The sequence below is a fragment of the Notothenia rossii genome (genome assembly GCF_949606895.1).
Source record: "Notothenia rossii genome assembly, chromosome: 12".
Taxonomy (NCBI): Eukaryota; Metazoa; Chordata; class Actinopteri; order Perciformes; family Nototheniidae; genus Notothenia; species Notothenia rossii.
Window position 1 is genome coordinate 23,898,986 of NC_136911.1, and position 22,702 is coordinate 23,921,687.

The window sequence follows — 22,702 nt, forward strand, 5'->3', positions numbered from 1 at the left end:
CCTTTTTAGAGAAGTTTAGCACAAAAAAAACACTTCTGGGGTCATTTGGGTGGATTTTCCATATCTCTGGCCCCCCTTGGTCGATTTAGCTGATTGACATCTCTTTTTATCCGCTCGAGCCAATGGAATCGAGGGGAAGTTCCAGATATACACACACACACACACACACGTTACCAAATAAGGAGTGAGAGAGACGCGTAGCAAAACCGGAAGCTGCGCTAACCTCTGGTGGCTACGATTAGCAGCTAATATTTATTCTCCGATTTTTGCATAAAAATTGAATTATGGATTATCAATACTTTTTTCAAAGAGACAAACACATTGCTATAACCTATGGATTAACCTTCAGCCGCGTTTTTTCTCGTTTTAATGGCATTGAACACGACTTTTGATCAGAATAACAGCTAAAGTGAGCATATCTCCGTTTTTTGCTACCTAAAGCTACGTCGTGTGTTGTCTGTATTTGCTTCCCTGTATTTCCACTTGTGTTTTTGTTTCGGTAAAAATGGTTAATATAATCAGTTAGCTGAGTTTCTTCCCGTTAGGAGGGTATGCCACATTCATAGTTTTTTTAATATTAAGAAGCCCTGAGACACAGTGTCGTGAAAAAAAAAAAACCTGCCGAAGGGGTCTTTGGAGCCAAACCGGAAGAACAAACATTTTTTTGCTTGAATCGAAAATGGGAAAAGGGGTGGGGCTACTTCAAGTGAATAGTTTCCCATAATAGAGTAAATAAATATATTTGTAAACAATACAGAGATCCTAGCTAATGAAGACAGTCATCAAGTACATTTGACCATGTCATTATAAAATGCTTGATATTGTGTAATGATGATCGTTATTAAGCATCATGAGTATTTATGAGAGCTCATTGATATAAATATAGAGCGCTATAAGCTAATTATAATGCATTATAAACACGTTTTTGATCCATTTAGGAAACAGGAAACACAACTGGAGTCAGTGTAAAATGATTTGACAGTATTTATTGATTATTCCCATATACAAAAAGATAAAATTGAATTAACCGTTTTTTCTACAGTGATGTTTATGTTATGTGTGTGTGTGTGTGTGTGTGTGTGTGTGTGTGTGTGTGTGTGTGTCTGTACTGAGGACTAACTACATTCATTGATACGATAATGATCCTGGCACTGGGTGTAGAGGAAGATAAGAGACACAAAGAGATACACAATTTATGAAAATAGATAAGAAAAGACGCCACACACACACACACACACACACACACACACACACACACACACACACACACACACACACACACACACACACACACACACACACACACACACACACACACACACACACACACACACACACACACACACACACACACACACACACACACACACACACACACACACACACACACACACACACACACGTTACAGTGAAGGTAGAAAATAAAACAACAGGAAGGGACAGTAACGGGGCTTTTATTTTCTTAAACTGTAGTACTTCCTGTCTGGGTAATGTCTCCCACCTGCTCTACATATATATTTATATATTTTAAATACCAAAAAACCTCTTGCAGTCCAAAAAAAGACCAGGTTGTTGTTTTTACAGTAATGAAAACCAGGCGTACAGATTTCTTTTTTTTCATAGCATGTTAAAATCAGTAGTCTGTCTGTGTTCTACAGTTGAGCTACAACAGTGAAATATAAGGTACAAGATTTACATTTCACACCACCGTCATCATCATCTTCATCATCATCATGGGTTTAAAGATGGCCGCCTTTCAGTTTGCGCATATGGTCATGTTTTTATTATTGTTAGAATATGATGTACGTTTCTATTTAATTATCATTCAATTAAGCTATAGCATATGATAAATCACATTCACATTATTTTCACGTCTTTCCACCTAATGCTAATTAACACAACATATGTTTCTCTTAAAGGGACAGTGTGCAGGATTTAGCATTGCAGATTGCATGAATATTTTTGGCAATTTCAAATTTAGATACAACGCACCGGCCCTTTAAGGTAGTCTTACTGTTCGAGTAAATATCCCAAATGATCAATAGTTAATGTTTGAGGTCAAATAAAGAGACATACGCTTGTTGTTTTTAGTGAACAGCGTAGAGACGGCCATCTTTACACCCCTGTGTGCTCAGGTAAAGGTCTGTTAATGAGGAACCCCTGACAACATGCCTTGGAAACCCCAATAGAAAACATATTATGGAGTCTGGAAGCTGTGTTTTCAGAGCAGAGGACTTTTGATTTGGAGATTTATGGCCCAAAAACCAAGATGTCGACAACCAAAAGTCCGAAGGGAGAAATTGTCTCCACTGGACGTTTGGAGTCAAACAACTCCCTTAAAGAGGCAGTACGCTCTGCTGTCAGGGGGTCTATATTACTACATGTGTGATACAGATACCCATATGTCCTTGACTAAAACAACAAAGACTTTAAGATGTTCAGAAGAAACTCTCCTCACAGGCACTTTAAAGGCCGCGAAAATGGAAGCATCTCTTGCACTATAAGCGACAAACGAGCATCTGACTTTTGTTTTGAAAGGAAGGGACGCCTTGTCCTCTCGCTCTTTAGCATTGAAGCTCAAAACAACCCTCACATCCAAAAGCACCAAATAATCTGGTTTTACAGCGTGTTTGTTTACCTTTGTTAGCCAACATCGCTAGCTTCGTAGCTACTGTATCAGTGCCCGAATCTGTCCATGTATTCATAATTTATGTTGACTAAAAGTCAGATGTATACAAACAACACAAAGTCTGGGTTTTTTAGCCAAAATGCTGCAATTACTGTCACTGTGTTTGGACGTTCTGCAGCTAGCTTTGTTGCTATGCTAACATCTCAAATTGTCTACTTATTTATCACTATTTAAGTCTTCAAATACTGTCTTGTTCAAGCATAACATTTTGAGCAGAGCATAAAAGTTGTTTGCAGAAAACAGCTACAGATTTTGCGTAATTTTAAGCTAACAGCGCTAGTTCTAGTCCGCATCACGTCAAATCAAAGTAAAGTTTGAGCGGGAGGAAGAAGGCGATGCCATCTCCTTTCAACAATAAAGTCTCACCTCGCTGTGTATTAAGTCACCGTAGAGTAGGGATGCCAGAAACTGACCATGATTGAAAATCGGACATCGATGATAATCGATTGTTCGACGCCCGCCGCCCTGCGCTGCTGGCTTCCTCCAAGCTTACAGTAAAACAAACTGGTGGTGTGACCAATGGCCATTTACAATTATTAATACTATTACTATTATTAGCATTAGTCTATATTTTGGTTGAAACTAAGCCAGGATAAAAAAAAAAAACATAAATAATAATTAAAAAATATATAAATAAAATCGAATTTTAAAAATAATTTTCGATTATGGAGACTGTAACGAATATTCGAATAATCGCTGGCATCCCTACCGTAAAGTCACTACTATTCGCTTTAAGTGTGATATGTTAGCCAACGCAATGCTAACAGCACGAGCTAGCTCTCGCTGTGTTGTTTCATCGACATGAGGATGTTATGAGTTACTGTGTTGGCACCTGGGTAAGTTAGCACTTGTTAGCATTCAACACATTGGTCCCCATTATTCATCGTACCCACTGGTTTCACTGCTAACGATGCTAACTGATGTCTAAATGCTAAATGTAGCATTCCCCCACAGCGACACTTCTTGAAGGTTTCCTGTTGTATTTGTAATTAAACCAGACATGTGAAAATGACGCCGTTTTTTTCCGATTCCTGAACGATAATGTTTCTTTCCTGAACTCACCGCCTACCGTCGCTCACCGTTTCTGCCCGCGTGGCTTAATGAGGTAATATGTTACTGAAAAACACCTGGAAACACCTGGACCTGAGTGAGTATCATCTGAGAACAACAACCCCTGCACACAGGTACAAAAATACATTTAATATAATAATAGAAATTAAATTATTGCAGGTTTTCTCAAGATTGACGTCCAGAATCTTAATCATGATAATTTCCTTCTGATTTAATCGGGTATTTTACATGTATTTAGATACTACATTCATTGGAGGGACAGAAGAAGGAAGCAAATGAAGTTGAGTAAGGAGAGAAGGAAAGGAAATGAGTCAAGAGGAGATGAGGTAATTACATTTGATGCAACTGGAAGACGGAAGATATTACATTTAAAGAGACAGGAAGTTAGAAAGGAAAGATGGTGGATGCGTTAAAGTTAAGAAAAGTTTATAAAAATCAAGATAAACTTAGCGACTAATGTTGGAAACCGAGATGTTGGCGACTAAAAGTTAGGGCTTGAAACTCACTTGACAGTTGAATGAAAACACAACTAATAAGAAGGAAAGGAAACGTTAGGAGAAAGGAGAAGGAGGAAAGTAACAAGGAGGTAACAAGGAGATGGGGGAAGGAAAAGGAGGAAGGTAACAAGGAGAAGGAGGAAGGTAACAAGGAGCAGGATGAAGGTAACAAGGAGAAGGATGAAGGTAACAAGGAGAAGGAGGAAGGTAACAAGGAGAAGGAGGAAAGTATCAAGGAGAAAGGTAACAAGGAGATGGAGGAAGGTAACAAGGAGAAGGAGGAAGGTAACAAGGAGATGGGGGAAGGAAAATGAGGAAGGTAACAAGGAGAAGGAGGAAGGTAACAAGGAGCAGGATGAAGGTAACAAGGAGAAGGAGGAAGGTAACAAGGAGAAGGAGGAAAGTATCAAGGAGGAAGGTAACAAGGAGATGGAGGAAGGTAACAAGGAGAAGGAGGAAGGTAACAAGGAGCAGGAGGAAGATAACAAGGAGGAGGAAAGTAACAAGGAGAAGGAGGAAGGTAACAAGGAGAAGGAGGAAGGTAACAAGGAGGAGGAAGGTAACAAGGAGATGGAGGAAGGTAACAAGGAGAAGGAGGAAGGTAACAAGGAGATGGAGGAAGGTAACAAGGAGATGGAGGAAGGTAAAAAGGAGAATGAGGAAGGTAACAAGGAGATGGAGGAAGGTAACAAGGTGACGACTACAGATACTAAACGATAAGACAAAATGGAAGTCCAGGTGCTTTTATGATATCGGCAGTTCAGTTCAGTTCAGTCTAAAAAACAAACACTTTATTTACTATTTACAAGTCGGAGGTTCGAGTCTCGCTGTCGCTTTTCTTCTTCAACCAGTTTGGAGATTTTTATGTATAAAAGAAAAACGGATAAAAAGCTCACAATAAAATATCATGTGACTACAATAAAATATAGAAACAGAACGTAGAAAAGTCTTCTGAGGTATTTGTGGTGTTTTGAGGTGATCTGTGGTTCATGAGAAGTATTGATGTGGGTCTGTCCTCCTGGCTTTCTGTCTATTCTCTCTGAGCGCCGAAACGCCCCACGCTCCTCGAACGCCTCCTCTCGACGTCCCTGACTCGATACAGAGCGTTGAGTTCAAGTTAACAATAAAAAAAAAGGAAAATACAGAAATATATTCATCTTCATCATCATCAGCAGCAGCATCGTAGACATTCACTGTTTACACGTATGACATCACAGAAACAAACAAACAAACAAACAAACACATGTTTTTGTTTCCAGTTCGTTATTGACAGTGATGACGCGGGTTCTTACGGTTCTGAACTGGACTCTGAGCGGCCGCTTGGCAGCGGCTTTGGTCCCGGTTTATGGAAATACAAAAAGAACAAGAGACGACCGTTGACCTCCACCAAATTCTACCTTTGTTGACAGGTACAGGCGCTGAGCGATCCCACGTTCAGACACAAACCTTTATCTGCACACTAATATTCCATGTTTATTCAGAATTGATCGCGTGTATCTGGAATAAGTGACGGCTCACGTGAACGGTATTAAGCCCGGCTGAAAGTGGTACTTTTTAAAGACCAGAAAGTGACGATGTGCTGCCTTCAATGCATTTCTTCTTTAGATAATTTGATTGCTCTTAATTCGAGTCAACAAAGAGTCTTAATGGACATTTTATTTTTCCGTTTTCGTTATGTTTTAGGACTTTAGGGGATGCTGTACGTTTATTCATTTGAAATATGACATGTTTCATATATTAGGATTTATTAACGCTGTAATAATGATAGAAGCCGTTAGCTACTGCTGCAAGACATTTTAGTTTGTGTGTACATGTGTGTACATGTGTGTACATGTGTGTACATGTGTGTACAATGCAGTATTTATTGAGGAATATTTATGTATTGTCTTTATTGACATGTTAATGAGGTGTGACAGTAAACAGTGAATCTTACCTCCACTGTGTCTTCATTGTTTAAATTGGTGTTTACAGCAGAGTTCAGACTCACTGCATGAGGACACTTTTAGATTCACAATTTGTGGTCAGTTTATCCAAATTACACCAAGTAGGAAATGTCTTGCAGTCGCAGTAGTTGTATACAAAAACAACTTTAAATAGACGTCGAAGTCATACGTAATTGGACTAGTTTTCCTAATGTTTATAGGTATTAGTTTCATCATTTTAGTTCATTTCAAAGTAGTTCCTAAGACTTAAAGTCAGAGATAAAACGTGAAACAGCTTAAAAATAATATTGTAATTGTCAGAATAAGTGCTACAAATTGGATATTTTCTGCATGTAAACAACCAGATTCCTGCAGTGTTGCAGCTCAACCACAAGGGGGCGATGTTGGAGGAGGTCAAAGGTGTAAGACACAATAAATCAATCAGCACGGACAGTCTAAAATCTAAATAAAAATAGTCACTTTGTGTGACTGTGTTCAAATTGTACCGCACACACACTTACTCTCTCACACACACACACACACACACACACACTTACTCACACACACACACACACACACACACACACACACACACACACACACACACACACACACACACACACACACACACACACACACACACACACACACACACACACACACACACACACACACACACACACACACACACACACACACACACACACACACACACACACACACTCACTCACTCACTCACTCACTCACTCACTCACTCACTCACTCACTCACTCACTCACTCACTCACTCACTCACTCACTCTCACACAGACAGACCTGAATGCATCTCTGTACATCTCGAGGTCTTGCACCGTTTTTAAGGGAAAACACTTTTCCCCTTGTTTGGGCACCTTTGCTAATTTACATATTCAGGACAGCCAATAGGCTTTGAGCACCCTCAGACAAGCCCCTCTCACTTCCTGTTGGCCGGGGCTCTTCTCAACGGGGAAAACGTTCTTCGTGTCACGTTTTAAATCGTCCCCCTGACCCCTCCTTCTTGTAGGTTACCTGAGAAGTTCCTTTTCCAAACCAACCAAACGCTGTGACTTTTCGCCGTCGACCAATCAAATCCCGCCATTCGAAACGTTTACTTCCTGAAAAAGCTCAGTCTTTAACCTCGAATCTGAACACGAAGACGAGAGGAAACCGTTAAAAACAAACTGGGTGTTGTTTCTTCGCCTGTTTCCTCCCCTCTGACTTCACTTCCTGTTTGTTTTGCAACCCGTTGGATCCGAAGGTTTGTTGCGTGTGAATCGAAGCGTTTGGGAAAATAAAATCCAAGAAAGATGTAGAAAAACCCAAAATGTGGAGAGTCTGTATTCTGTTGCGTAACAGTCTTCTGCAGCTTCGTAGTAAAAAACGGTAAGTCAATGGTAGATAAATCCAGTGTTAGAAGATGAAGGAAAAAACGGTAGAAATCTGCGAAAGTAAAGAAAAGTCGTCGCTGAGGTACTTCTGAGATAAAGAGCATTCACTGAGTCGGACCTGGATGCTGTCTCCGTGGGTTTGGTTTAAAAAAATAATAATCAAATGACTGAGAGTAGAAACGAGGCCGTGTGCGCTGGTAAGATTCGTCCCCAAAAAAGGACGTGGAAAAAGAAAAGTCCAGAGAGTTTAAATAGCAGCTGCTTTCCACTGAGAAAAATGTGTGTGTGTGTGTGTGTGTGTGTGTGTGTGTGTGTGTGTGTGTGTGTGTGTGTGTGTGTGTGTGTGTGTGTGTGTGTGTGTGTGTGTGTGTGTGTGTGTGTGTGTGTGTGTGTGTGTGTGTGTTTGTGTGTGTGTGTGTGTGTGTGTGTGTGTGTGTGTTCACAGGAAGTAGAGCTCTCCTCAGATGCTGGACTCTTTGGGGGGGGGGTCCACGTTGGTCACCATGGAAGGAGGAAGTGAGGTCACCAAAAGGGCGTTGAGGTCGGAGGTCGGCGGCGTCACGATGTTAGCCTTCAGGCGGCGAATCGATGAAATTCTCTCCTCGACGCAACCTGCGGAAAGACGAGCCTCGGCGTCGTGGTCCCAGCATTCCTCCGCCGTTTCGCAGATCTGAGCCAATCCCTGAGGAGGAAACAGGAAACAAGACGGTCAGGACGCTTAATAAAGGATGTTTTTAATGACTCTATAGGTTTAGTTGAACACTAGACTCTGATCCTGTCCATACATCAATAAGTACCGCATTGACCCAAATATAAGACTAGATAGAAATCTGAAAAAGAGGGTTCGTCTTATATTTGGGGTCTAAACTTTTTGATGTAATTACACAGTCACAACTACAGATGGCGCCAAAACGAGTGTTTCCTCAGAGAGACACCGTCTTAAAGTAACAGTACAACAGGAGAGAGAGAGATGGAGAGACACAGAGACCATGGCTGCAGTCCAATAGTCAGTTTCTCTTAGGAACCTTCCTAACGGAGTCAAATGACCCGGAAGTCCCTCAGTGGCAGCCATGATAAGAGCTAATTCTCTAGATGATAGGAAAGGAGCTTTCAAACTTCCTTTATAACCTCCTTTAGCTTAGGAACCACTGGACCTCCCTCACCAAAAAGAAGAGGAGAAAATGTTGCCCCACAATGCATTGCAGCCGCAGCATTTAAGGCGAGGGAATATTCGGCCGTTCACGGAAACAACCGATTATGACGGAGAAATGATATCATGAAAGTTACGGTGCTTATCAAGCATTTTAAAACGTAAGTGGTAAGTTGCCAAAGTGCTTTGTTCTGAACGTTCATCTGTATTATAATCAAAAAGAGAAATATGAACGTTAGTTTTTACTGAAATGATCAAATAAAGTCAACATTTCACTGAGCTGTGTGGGGTTTGTTCAACTTTTAAAAGATGTTTGAATGATGTACACAGTGATAGATGTTAAGGACTAACGTTTATAATAAATACATTTGTATTGATTTGAAGATCTTTTCATCAATCATACGTGTTGGGATCATTTGTATTAATGTGGACCGGAGGGAGAGGGTGAAGAGCAGAAGTTTCACTTTCCTTTTTATTTCAATTCCAGCTTTGGTCATGAAGAATATGTTTCTCTGTTGTTCATAAAGCATAAAGCAACAGCATCAGAGCACGGCACGGTGCAGAGTCTCTAGATGAGTCCCTCCTTCTTATTAAACATCCATGTTGTAGTCCTCTGTATAGAAAACTGTAGTTTCCATAGTTTCCCCACAGCAGCAGACGCACATTCAGGACGATAGGGATAGACGACAGGAGCAGATCTTTGGACTATTCGACTGCAGCCCAAGTCCAACAAAGTGGATCAAAAGTAGGCAAGTTAATAAACAAGAGAGGCCAAGTTACGATGCCAATTTTAAGTGGCGATCAAAGAACTGTCGAACAGCAAATAAATATGGAGTTACTGAGAGTAATGTTAGAAGATGGAGAACCCAAAAAGAGCTTGAGAAAGAGGGGTCTTCTAATATTCGGGTCAATATGGTACTCTAAGATTTAGTTAAATACTTGATTCTGATTGGTTGATTTGGACATTCCAGAGGTCTGCTGTCTAGTTAATTAAAGTAATTCCTTATGCTTTTATTTTGAAGGCGGTTTTGGGGCGCTTGTTGAAGACGGACAGGAAGTAAACACACACGCAGCGTCCACACAGCGGCGTGCGTTGAAGCTTGCCGGTGAGCGTGTCTGAAACTCGACCAACAACCAATCACATGAATCTCCCGCACCGGACACACAAGCAGAGCTTGCACTGGCATATGATTTAATTGGCTGACGCTTCCGCCGAAGCTTCAAAAGTTGAACATTGCTCAACTTTCAAAGCGAGCAACGCGAGCAAAGTGAAGCAACGCTCCCACAATGCAGTTCGTCAAAGCGTGACGTCACCCCATTCAAAGTGAATGGGCAGAAGCGTTGAAGCACGCCGCCGTGTGGACGGGCCGTCATGAAACTCACGCTGTGTTTGAGCCAGAGCTCCTTCAGAGCCGGCCTCAGCTTCTTGTGGACGACCACATCCTGAAGGTCCTCCAGAGACGGATGCTGCCCCGCCTCTTCCTCAAAGGGAAGCAGGTACTCTCCCACCGGACCTGAGAGCAAACAACATGTCAGAGAACATGTTCACCTGACACTAAGGGACTACAGAGAGACACTAAGGGACTACAGAGAGACACTAAGGGACTACAGAGAGACACTAAGGGACTACAGAGAGACACTAAGGGACTACAGAGAGACACTAAGGGACTACAGAGAGACACAAAGGGACTACAGAGAGACACTAAGGGACTACAAAGAGACACTAAGGACTACAGAGAGACACAAAGGGACTACAGAGAGACACTAAGGGACTACAGAGAGACACTAAGGGACTACAAAGAGACACAAAGGGACTACAGAGAGACACTAAGGGACTACAAAGAGACACAAAGGGACTACAGAGAGACACAAAGGGACTACAGAGAGACAAAGGGACTACAGAGAGACACAAAGGGACTACAAAGAGACACAAAGGGACTACAGAGAGACACTAAGGGACTACAAAGAGACACAAAGGGACTACAGAGAGACACAAAGGGACTACAAAGAGACACAAAGGGACTACAGAGAGACACTAAAGGACTACAGAGAGACACAAAGGGACTACAAAGAGACACTAAGGGACTACAAAGAGACACAAAGGGACTACAGAGAGACACTAAGGGACTACAAAGAGACACTAAGGGACTACAAAGAGACACAAAGGGACTACAAAGAGACACAAAGGGACTACAGAGAGACACTAAGGGACTACAAAGAGACACTAAGGGACTACAGAGAGACACTAAGGGACTACAAAGAGACACTAAGGGACTACAAAGAGACACTAAGGGACTACAGAGAGACACTAAGGACTACAGAGAGACACAAAGGGACTACAAAGAGACACAAAGGGACTACAGAGAGACACTAAGGGACTACAAAGAGACACTAAGGGACTACAAAGAGACACAAAGGGACTACAGAGAGACACTAAGGGACTACAAAGAGACACTAAGGGACGACAAAGAGACACAAAGGGACTACAGAGAGACACTAAGGGACTACAAAGAGACACAAAGGGACTACAAAGAGACACTAAGGGACGACAAAGAGACACAAAGGGACTACAAAGAGACACTAAGGGACGACAAAGAGACACAAAGGGACGACAAAGAGACACTAAGGGACTACAGAGAGACACTAAGGGACTACAAAGAGACACTAAGGGACTACAAAGAGACACAAAGGGACGACAAAGAGACACTAAGGGACTACAAAGAGACACTAAGGGACTACAAAGAGACACTAAGGGACTACAAAGAGACACAAAGGGACTACAAAGAGACACAAAGGGACGACAAAGAGACACTAAGGGACTACAGAGAGACACTAAGGGACTACAAAGAGACACTAAGGGACTACAGAGAGACACTAAGGGACGACAAAGAGACACTAAGGGACTACAGAGAGACACTAAGGGACTACAGAGAGACACTAAAGGACTACAGAGAGACACTAAGGGACTACAAAGAGACACAAAGGGACTACAAAGAGACACTAAGGGACTACAGAGAGACACAAAGGGACTACAGAGAGACACTAAAGGACTACAGAGAGACACTAAGGGACTACAAAGAGACACAAAGGGACTACAAAGAGACACTAAGGGACTACAGAGAGACACAAAGGGACTACAAAGAGACACTAAGGGACGACAAAGAGACACTAAGGGACTACAGAGAGACACTAAGGGACTACAGAGAGACACTAAAGGACTACAGAGAGACACTAAGGGACTACAAAGAGACACAAAGGGACTACAAAGAGACACTAAGGGACTACAAAGAGACACAAAAGGACTACAGAGAGACACTAAGGGACTACAAAGAGACACTAAGGGACTACAAAGAGACACTAAGGACTACAGAGAGACACAAAGGGACTACAAAGAGACACTAAAGGACTACAGAGAGACACTAAGGGACTACAAAGAGACACTAAGGACTACAGAGAGACACTAAGGGACTACAAAGAGACACTAAGGGACTACAGAGACACTAAGGACTACAAAGAGACACTAAGGGACTAGAAAGAGACACAAAGGGACTACAGAGAGACACTAAGGGACTACAAAGAGACACAAAGGGACTAAGAGAGACACTAAGGGACTACAAAGAGACACTAAGGGACTACAGAGACACTAAGGACTACAAAGAGACACTAAGGGACTACAAAGAGACACAAAGGGACTACAGAGAGACACTAAGGGACTACAAAGAGACACTAAGGGACTAAGAGAGACACTAAGGGACTACAGAGAGACACTAAGGGACTACAGAAAGACACTAAGGGACTACAAAGAGACACAAAGGGACTAAGAGAGACACTAAGGGACTACAAAGAGACACTAAGGGACTACAAAGAGACACAAAGGGACTAAGAGAGACACTAAGGGACTACAAAGAGACACTAAGGGACTACAGAGAGACACTAAGGGACTACAGAAAGACACAAAGGGACTACAAAGAGACACAAAGGGATTAAGAGAGACACTAAGGGACTACAAAGAGACACTAAGGGACTACAGAGAGACACTAAGGGACTACAGAGAGACACTAAAGGACTACAAAGAGACACTAAGGGACTACAAAGAGACACTAAGGACTACAGAGAGACACTAAGGACTACAGAGAGACACTAAGGGACTACAAAGAGACACTAAGGGACTACAGAGAGACACTAAGGGACTACAGAGAGACACTAAAGGACTACAAAGAGACACTAAGGGACTACAAAGAGACACTAAGGACTACAGAGAGACACTAAGGACTACAAAGAGACACTAAGGGACTACAAAGAGACACTAAGGACTACAGAGAGACACTAAGGGACTACAGAGAGACACTAAAGGACTACAGAGAGACACTAAGGACTACAAAGAGACACAAAGGGACTACAGAGAGACACTAAGGGACTACAAAGAGCCTTAATAAACGTATGATATTCTTCGCAGGCCTTGAGTTGGACCCCCTGCTGTATATTAATATTTAGTAATGGATATGTTACCGTCCACGGCCTTGCAGCGGGAGACCAGCTCCCAGAGAATCAGACCCACGGCGTACATGTCGATCCTCAGGAAGGCATCTCTCTGGAAGTTTATTGCTCCCTCTAAAACCTCCGGAGCCATGTAGCGCCTGGTGCCCACCTGCACACACACACACACACACACACACACACACACACACACACACACACACACACACACACACACACACACACACACACACACACACACACACACACACACACACACACACACACACACACACACACACACACACACACACACACACACACACACACACACACACACACACACACACACACACACACACACACACACACACACACACACACACACACACACACACACACACACACACACACACACACGTTAAACAGAATCAATCAGAATACCTTTATTCGTGCCACAGAGGGGACATTTACATGTATCACACACACACTCACACACACACACACACACACACACACACACACACACACACACACACACACACACACACACACACACACACACACACACACACACACACACACACACACACACACACACACACACACACACACACACACACACACACACACACACACACACACACACACACACACACACACACACACACACACACACACACACACACACACACACACACACACACACACAGAGGTGGAGCAGCTCACCTGTCCGTGTGTGTCTCCCGGAGGTTCACCGGCCTCGAAACGAACGGCGAGGCCGAAATCTCCGATTACCGCCGAGAGGTCCGAACTCAGCATTATGTTCTTACTCTTAAAGTCCCTGAGACACAGAGAGATACACAGTCACTACAGAGAGACACTAAGGGACTACAGAGAGACACTAAAGGACAATAAGAGACACTAAGGACTACAGAGAGACACTAAAGGACTACAGAGAGACACTAGGGACTACAGAGAGACACTAAGGACTACAGAGAGACACTAAGGACTACAGAGAGAAACTAAAGGACAACAGAGAGACACTAAGGACTACAGAGAGACACTAAGGGACTACAGAGAGACACTAAGGACTACAGAGAGACACAAAGGGACTACAGAGAGACACTAAGGACTACAGAGAGACACAAAGGGACTACAGAGAGACACTAAGGACTACAGAGAGACACTAAGGGACTACAGAGAGACACTAAGGGACTACAAAGAGACACTAAGGGACTACAGAGAGACACTAAAGGACTACAGAGAGACACAAAGGGACTACAGAGAGACACTAAGGGACTACAGAGAGACACAAAGGGACTACAGAGAGACACTAAAGGACTACAGAGAGACACTAAGGGACTACAGAGAGACACTAAGGGACTACAGAGAGACACAAAGGGACTACAGAGAGACACTAAGGGACTACAGAGAGACACAAAGGGACTACAGAGAGACACTAAGGACTACAGAGAGACACTAAGGACTACAGAGAGACACTAAAGGACTACAAAGAGACACTAAAGGACTACAGAGAGACACTAAGGACACTAAGGACTACAAATAGACACTAAGGACTACAAAGAGACACAAAAGGACACTAAGGACTACAAAGAGACACTAAGGACTACAGAGAGACACTAAAGGACTACAGAGAGACACTAAAGGACTACAGAGAGACACTAAGGACACTAAGGACTACAAATAGACACTAAGGACTACAAAGAGACACAAAAGGACACTAAGGACTACAAAGAGACACTAAGGACTACAGAGAGACACTAAAGGACACTAAGGACTACAAAGAGACACTAAGGACTACAGAGAGACACTAAAGGACACTAAGGACTACAAAGAGACACTAAGGACTACAGAGAGACACTAAAGGACACTAAGGACTACAAAGAGACACTAAAGGACACTAAGGACTACAGAGAGACACAAAATGACCACAGACACAGACCTGTGAGCGATGGCAGGTTTGGGTCCCTCTCCTTTCATCTTTGGGATGTCTTCATGAAGGTAAGCGAGTCCACGTGCCATGGTCTCTGCGATGTGACAGAGCTCAGTCCAGCTGACGATGTTTCCCTTCAGGAAGTCACACAGAGAACCCTGAAGACATACAGATTAATGTTTACATCCCAAAGACATCAGTTACTCAATAGAATATGTTTTATAACTCTTATTAGATTAGATTCCTTTATTGTCACTACAGCGAAACTCCAAGCATTCCCGATGGTGCAATCACACATAACAGACAGTATAAGATTTACATTGAACAGTGCGCTTACAAAACAATAACATTACCGTACAAATACAAGAACAATAGGCAGTCAAACATGTACGCAAGTCAATAAGTAAGTTCTATAGAAACGGTAAGAGGTAGAATATGCGGTGCAGTTGGATGTAAACGTGTACTTAGTTGAGCATAAGTTCAGTTCAGTTCCATTAGTGCTGGGATGGACTTGCAGTGTTCAGGTCACGTATGGCACAGAGCTAGAAGCTGTTCTTATGTCTATTTGTACGGTGATTATTTGTCACTCCTCACCCTCTCGTGGTACTCTGTGATGATCCAGAGCTCAGCATCCTGGTGACTCCCCCGTCTCTCCGAAGCGATGAATCTCAGCAGGTTTTCATGCCTCATCCCGGGAGAAACAAACACCTCTGTCTCCAACTGCCACGAGTCCTTATTCTGGGGGGGAAGTAGAGAAAAAAAGCTAACGTTAGGCTATAAAAGGAACTACAGCACGGTCACATGACTTCACTTCACCACTGCTAAGCTAAAGGTGGCTATCCATCCATTCATCTTCTCCCGCTTATCCGTGGTCGGGTCGCGGAGGTAGCAGTTCCAGCAGAGAGCCCCAAACTTTCTTTTCCCTGGCCTCATCAACCAGCTCTGACTGGGGGGTCCCAAGGCGCTCCCAGGCCAGAGAAGAGATATAATCCCTCCACCTGGTTCTAGGTCTACCCCTTGGTCTCTTCCCAGCTGGACGTGCCTGGAACACCTCCCTGGGGAGGTGCCCAGGTGGCATCCTAACTAGGTGCCCGAACCACCTCAACTGGCTCCTTTCGACGCGAAGGAGGAGCGGTTCAACTCCGAGTCCCTCCCGGATGACAGAACTTCTCACCTTATCCCTAAGGGAGACACCAGCCACCCTGCGGAGAAAACCCATCTCGGCCGCTTGTACCCGCGATCTCGTTCTTTCGGTCATGACCCATCCTTCATGACCATAGGTGAGGGTAGGAAGGAAAATGGCGCGGTAGACAGAGAGCTTTGCCTTCTGGCTCAGCTCCCTTTTCGTCACACGGTGCGGTAAAGCGACTGCAGTACCGCTCCCGCTGCTCCGACTCTCCGACCCATCTCACACTCCATTGTTCCCTCACTCGAGAACAAGACCCCGAGATTCTTGAACTCCTTCACTTGGGGTAAGGACTCATTCCCTACTTGGAGTGGACAGTCCATCGGTTTCCTGCTGAGAACCATGGCCTCAGATTTGGAGGTGCTGATCCTCATCCCAGCCGCTTCACACTCGGTGGTGAACCGATCCAGTGAGTGCTGAAGGTCGCAGACCGATGAAGCCATCAGAACCACGTCATCTGCAAAAAGCAGTGGTGCAATCCTTAGTCCACCGAACAGCAGACCCCCTCCCCCACGACTACGCCTCCAAATCCAATCCATGTATATTACAAACAGGATTGGTGACAAAGCGCAGCCCTGGCGGAGGCCAACCCTCACCGGAAATGGGTCCGACTTACTGCCGAGGACCCGGACACAGCTCTCGCTTTGGGAGTACAGAGATTGGATGACCCTGAGTAGAGACCCCCTCACCACATACTCCCGCAGCACCTCCCACAGTGACTCCCTGGGAACCCGGTCATACGCCTTCTCCAAGTCTACAAAACACATGTAGACTGGATAAGCATACTCCCAGGCCCCCTCCAGGATCCTTGCGAGAGTAAAAAGCTGATCAGTCGTTCCACGACCAGGACGGAATCCGCATTGTTCCTCCTCAATCTGAGGTTCCACAATCGGCCTGACCCTCCATAAAGGTGGCTAATGTTGGGCTATAAAGGAACTACAGCACGGTCACATGAATTCACGTCACCACCGCTAAGCTAAAGGCGGCTAATGTTGGGCTATAAAGGAACTACAGCACGGTCACATGACTTCAGCTCTCACCTGAATGGGGAATATCTTCACTGCGACACTCTCACTGATCATCATTCCCTTCCAGACGCAGCCGAACCTCCCCCTCGCCTTCACTTCCTGCAGCTGAATGGGACGCAGCCCCAGCAGGGGGGAGCCGGGGCCGGGGCCTGGGTCCTGGGGGGGAGAAAACAGTTTCAAAAAGCTAGTATAACTCAGAATGATTGCTGTATGAAAGATAAGATGGCGCCGGTGATGATGGCTGCCGTGTTTTTTGCTCCTTTCCAACTCTGCCTTTTTTCACGCTTTATTTCAGTGTTTGTTTACTTTTCGTTTAATGCTTTTCCAATTACTTGTATATAGACTCTTCTTGCATTATTTCTATTCTATTTTATTTGTATTAACTTGCACTATTTTATCTGTTTTATTGTGTTGCACTGTTGGAGGAGGACCTCAGATTCTCATGGATATATCTACACTGTAGCTCTGTACACATGACAATAAAAGCCTTGAATATTGCACTGCTGCTGCTAATGATACACATCGCCACCAGAGGGAGCTGTTGCACCATGTTTCCATAATCAATACTTTATTGGCATGAACACATTTTAAACATAGTATACCCAAAGCAAATCGCATCGTGTGTGTGTGTGTGTGTGTGTGTGTGTGTGTGTGTGTGTGTGTATGTATGTGTGTGTGTGTGTGTGTGTGTGTGTGTGTGTGTGTGCGTGCGTGTGTGTGTGTACCTCTGTGATGTCCACGTGTCCGTACAGAGGTTTTCGGTGTCGGTACATCCAGACGGCGCTGAACAGCAGAACGGAGAGAAAACTGACCGGCAGGAAGCAGTAAAGCATCAGAGCCAAAACCCCCAGAGAGGGAGAGGCTTTCATCGCTGAAACAGAGAGAGAGGACTCTTTAAAGCACAGACACTACTTACTGACATACACCTGAACATCAGCAGGAGAGGACTCTTTAAAGTCGAGATACTACATACTGATATACACCTGAACATCAGCAGGAGAGGACTCTTTAAAGCACAGACACTACTTACTGACATACACCTGAACATCAGCAGGAGAGGACTCTTTAAAGTAGAGGCACTACATACTGATATACACCTGAACATCAGCAGAAGAGGACTCTTTAAAGTAGAGACACTACATACTGATATACACCTGAACATCAGCAGGAGAGGACTCTTTAAAGTAGAGACACTACATACTGATATACACCTGAACATCAGCAGGAGAGGACTCTTTAAAGTAGAGACACTACATACTGATATACACCTGAACATCAGCAGGAGAGGACTCTTTAAAGTAGAGACACTACATACTGATATACACCTGAACATCAGCAGGAGAGGACTCTTTAAAGTAGAGGCACTACATACTGATATACACCTGAACATCAGCAGAAGAGGACTCTTTAAAGTAGAGACACTACATACTGATATACACCTGAACATCAGCAGGAGAGGACTCTTTAAAGTAGAGACACTACATACCGATATACACCTGAACATCAGCCAGAGAGGACTCTTTAAAGTAGAGACACTACATACCGATATACACCTGAACATCAAGGAATCTTTAAAGTAGGTTAAAAGGTGATAAACTCACGGGGTCCCGGCAGGTGTTTGAACATCTCGTTGCAGAAATCTCCTTCACAGCAGCAGAAAAACACCTGAGGACTTTCTTCTGTCGCCACACAGTCCTGCCTGAGAGACACAGAGACACAAAACATCAGGAATAATTTATCCAGGAAGAAAAAGAGAAATGTCCAACGAGGCGTTCTGGGGCAGCACTGACAGGACTTCTCTGTGTTAGAGTGTTACTCACTACAGGGTGTACTTTGAGGTAGGGCTGGGCGATTTGGCCTAAAAATAAAATCTCGATTTTTTTCTAACTAATGGACAATTTTCGATTTAAACCTCGATTTTTTTTCTGTTTTTTTCTGTTTTTTTCTAAACAAACCAGACCAAGGCAAAATTTAAATACATATTTTCTTTATTAACACAATACAAATAAATGAAATTACCAAGTAGTCTAGGCCTATGTGAACAAATCAGTTGTTCAAGAATAAAAAAAATAAAATAAAAACAGCACCACTTGGCTGTCATTAATGTGCGAAGATTTTTTTTAAATCAAACTGAAAAAAAAATCTCTTGTAGGCCATCCCTGAAACTTGTAAAATGAAATACAACAAATAATATCAGGCAGAGCTGCAGATCGGGTAGTCACAGGCAATGTGGCTGAGTTTTGTGCGCGTTCGAGAAGGGTCTAGCTGCGGCCGCGGACAGTACACAACACTACACGACACTACACGACACGCCCACCTGACACAACACTACGGTGGCTGAGAGGCACTACCGTTAAAAGCGAATCGACGAGATTTACATCATACAGCCCATGTAGTATAATATTTTACGAATGATGAATTACTGCAATATATCCATTATTACAGCTCCGTGGGCTGGCAGTAAGGCGATATGGTCCGTTGTTATCGTGCATCCATGGGTAAAGAGAAACTCATGTAGTACTGAACACGTAACATGAACGTGCCGGGCAGCGCGGTCACGTGGGTTAGATGCGCGTTCATAATGCAGAGGGAAAAAACTCTCAGAATAACGTTATTAGCACATTTTACAACTTGAGGAACGAATGTTTTTAATAAGGGCTATACACACAAACGTTCATACTGGGTGGTTTATTTAGTTAAAAAAAAATTATCCAACGATTTACAGACCACTCTTTCCCAATGTAAGTCAATGGGAAAAAGTGTTTCCGGGCCCAGCAACCTAAAGGAAGTGTAGTACCGCCGTTTGGCCACAACGAATATTCTCATCAGACACCGGCGGACTTCCTGGGCTCTTGGTTCAACCTCCACTGTCCGAGGCCGCAGCTAGACCCTTCTCAGCCACCGTAGTGTCGTTTCGGTGGGCGTGTCGTGTAGTGTTGTGTACTGTCCGCGGCCACAGCTAGACCATATTGGCGCATTCTGGAAAGTAAGAGAGTAAGCTACTATGGAGTCCCTTAAAGAGCAACTTGCAGGTTAGAGACACCAGTGAATAAATGTGTAGGAAAATGATGAATACACTAGATTTTCCCAAAAATATACAGAAATATCCACTACAGTGACATCTGGCGTCGTTTGAGTAAGACATTTTCATTTCCGCATAAAAAAGCCTCCGCACGTGACCTCCCGCGTGTGACGTAACACGGGGGAAACAAGGGGGAGAGCGGCCGGTCTAACGTATGAATAAACATGAATCGCAATGCTAGTTTCGACACAGAAGAGGTTGAAAATATATATTCGAATGCATATGATTATAATTATGAGCCTGCTAGGCGTCCAAGAGACTAGGAGCAGCCAAGGGTTAGAAAAAATACGGCCATCGGAGAGAAATGGAGCTGTGGTGTGAGGAGAACCAGTGGAGATCTGGAAACTAATGCGCAAGTATCAGCCGTATCTCGCGTTACCTAATGCAACTCCACACTACGGTGCTGTGTACCGGAGGGGAGAGAGAGATACGGCTGATACTTGACGATCTGGCGGAGAAAGGTTGTGGAGCCTCCGTTGATATGCCGTTGTAAATGGCTTGATGGAAAGCAGGTGTGTAGTCGGGGAGGGTGCACAGCTGATTGCAGCAGGTGAGTAGAGGTTGAGCCGGGAGCCAGGAGTGACAGCCACCACGCACACACAAACAGCACAGACAGGGGGAAAAAAACAAACACAAAGGAGACGGCTGGAGCAGTACAGCCACCACAGCGTTACCTAATGCAACTCCACACTACGTCTTACGGTGCCGTGTACCGGAGGGGAGAGAGAGAGAGAGCAGCGAAGGGGGGAGAGAGAGAGAGCAGCGAAGGGGGGAGAGAGAGAGAGAGCAGTGAAGGGGGGGGGGGGAGAGAGAGATGTAATACGGTTTCCTGATAAAGCTGTGGAGAGTATGTGCTGCAGGGAGGTGGATGCACAACGCACCCAGGAACCAACGCTAGCTCCGGTCCTTTTCCCGTGAGGGAAACTGTGGACTCGATGTCCTGACAGGCTTGAGTTTGTGCAACCTGCACAAACTCAAGCTCACCATGATTACAAATGTAAAATTACCGAAAAAATACCAGCTCACTAAATCACAACCGCTCAAACCAACTACAAACTACTACCGTGGATTGGGCAGAGAACGAGTCCGAGAAAGTTGCTCCCCCATGTGACGTAATATGACGCGTTTGACGTATGACGTTAAAAAAAAAGCATTTTTTAAGAACAGAGCTCAAAACGGCTCTGAATTCCTTATGTCTTGTAAAACATCAAATCCTGCATTAACATTTTTAATTGTAATTTTCAGGCAAGGTTAAGCATAAATGTAGTAAAAAAAAAAACCTGCAAGTTTTTAAATGTTTTTAAATCGCGATTTTTCGGTTCAGCCATTTCAGAAACCGTAGGAAAGTAAAAATGCAAATTAATCGTTAAAACCGAAAAAAATCGCCCAGCCCTACTTTGAGAGTTAGTGACTCTGCAGACCGTTTAAATGCAGAGGCTACAGAACACAAGGGGACGGGTAAGAACCGGAGAAGCAGGACATGGGACCTTCAAACAAGGCCCGGCCCCCCACTGACACTTACCTCAGCCACAACGTAGTCTCTTTATGCATTACATTAATGCACACAATGCTCAAATACTGCTTACTGCACATATTTCATATTCTATATTCTATAATTCATTACATTCTATTTCGCTGTAAATTACTGCTTTATTTTATTGCTATTTAACTATATTTTATTACAGTGTCCTTAAAGATTTCTTGTTTTATATTTCTTGACGTCAAGTCGAATCCCTCGTATGTGTGAACCCACCTGGCAATAAACCGTTTCTGGTTCTGAGAGGAACCAGTTATTTCTGCCTATTTTCAGTCTTTTTGCATCAATGTTTGTCTTTTCGGATATATCTTTGGTTGTTTTGCATATTTGTAATCACATGGCACTACTTTTCTGTCATTCTATATTTAGAAATGTTGCAACTTCATTCATTCAGAGTCAGTTTCCATCTGTTTACAGTCTTTTTGTTCCATTCCTTTTCTTAGACATTTTGCATCCACATTAAGACATAGCCACGTTTGAAAGAGGTAATTGGGTCATTTTGAGTGAATTTGAAATAGTTTTGCTCAAAATTATCGCGTTAACGGCGGTAATTAATTTTTTGAATTAATTGCGTTAAAAATATTTAACGCATTCAACGCATGTGCAGAATGGCCCGCCCCATACATCCCACCAGTGGCAGCGCCAGGGTATGGCTGGGGTAGGCTACAGCCATACCAAGAAATGTCTTTGCCCCACCATGAA

At 43.6% G+C, this 22,702-nt stretch overlaps 1 protein-coding gene across 1 annotated transcript in view; it reads right to left on the reverse strand.

Moving 5' to 3' along the window:
* Positions 1–966: 966 nt before the first annotated feature.
* The window catches only part of LOC307026587 (activin receptor type-2B-like), a 30,446-nt gene continuing 8,710 nt past the window's right edge, over positions 967–22,702 (reverse strand). Inside the window, exons 3-11 of the mRNA XM_079662107.1 lie at positions 18,983–19,080; positions 18,107–18,252; positions 17,394–17,537; positions 15,762–15,905; positions 15,177–15,325; positions 13,940–14,054; positions 13,244–13,382; positions 10,118–10,248; positions 967–8,266 (exon numbers count right to left, since the gene is read on the reverse strand). Of these exons, the coding sequence (XP_079518233.1) occupies positions 8,045–8,266; positions 10,118–10,248; positions 13,244–13,382; positions 13,940–14,054; positions 15,177–15,325; positions 15,762–15,905; positions 17,394–17,537; positions 18,107–18,252; positions 18,983–19,080 (1,288 nt within the window). The 3' untranslated portion in view covers positions 967–8,044. The remainder of the gene's footprint in view (positions 8,267–10,117; positions 10,249–13,243; positions 13,383–13,939; positions 14,055–15,176; positions 15,326–15,761; positions 15,906–17,393; positions 17,538–18,106; positions 18,253–18,982; positions 19,081–22,702) is intronic.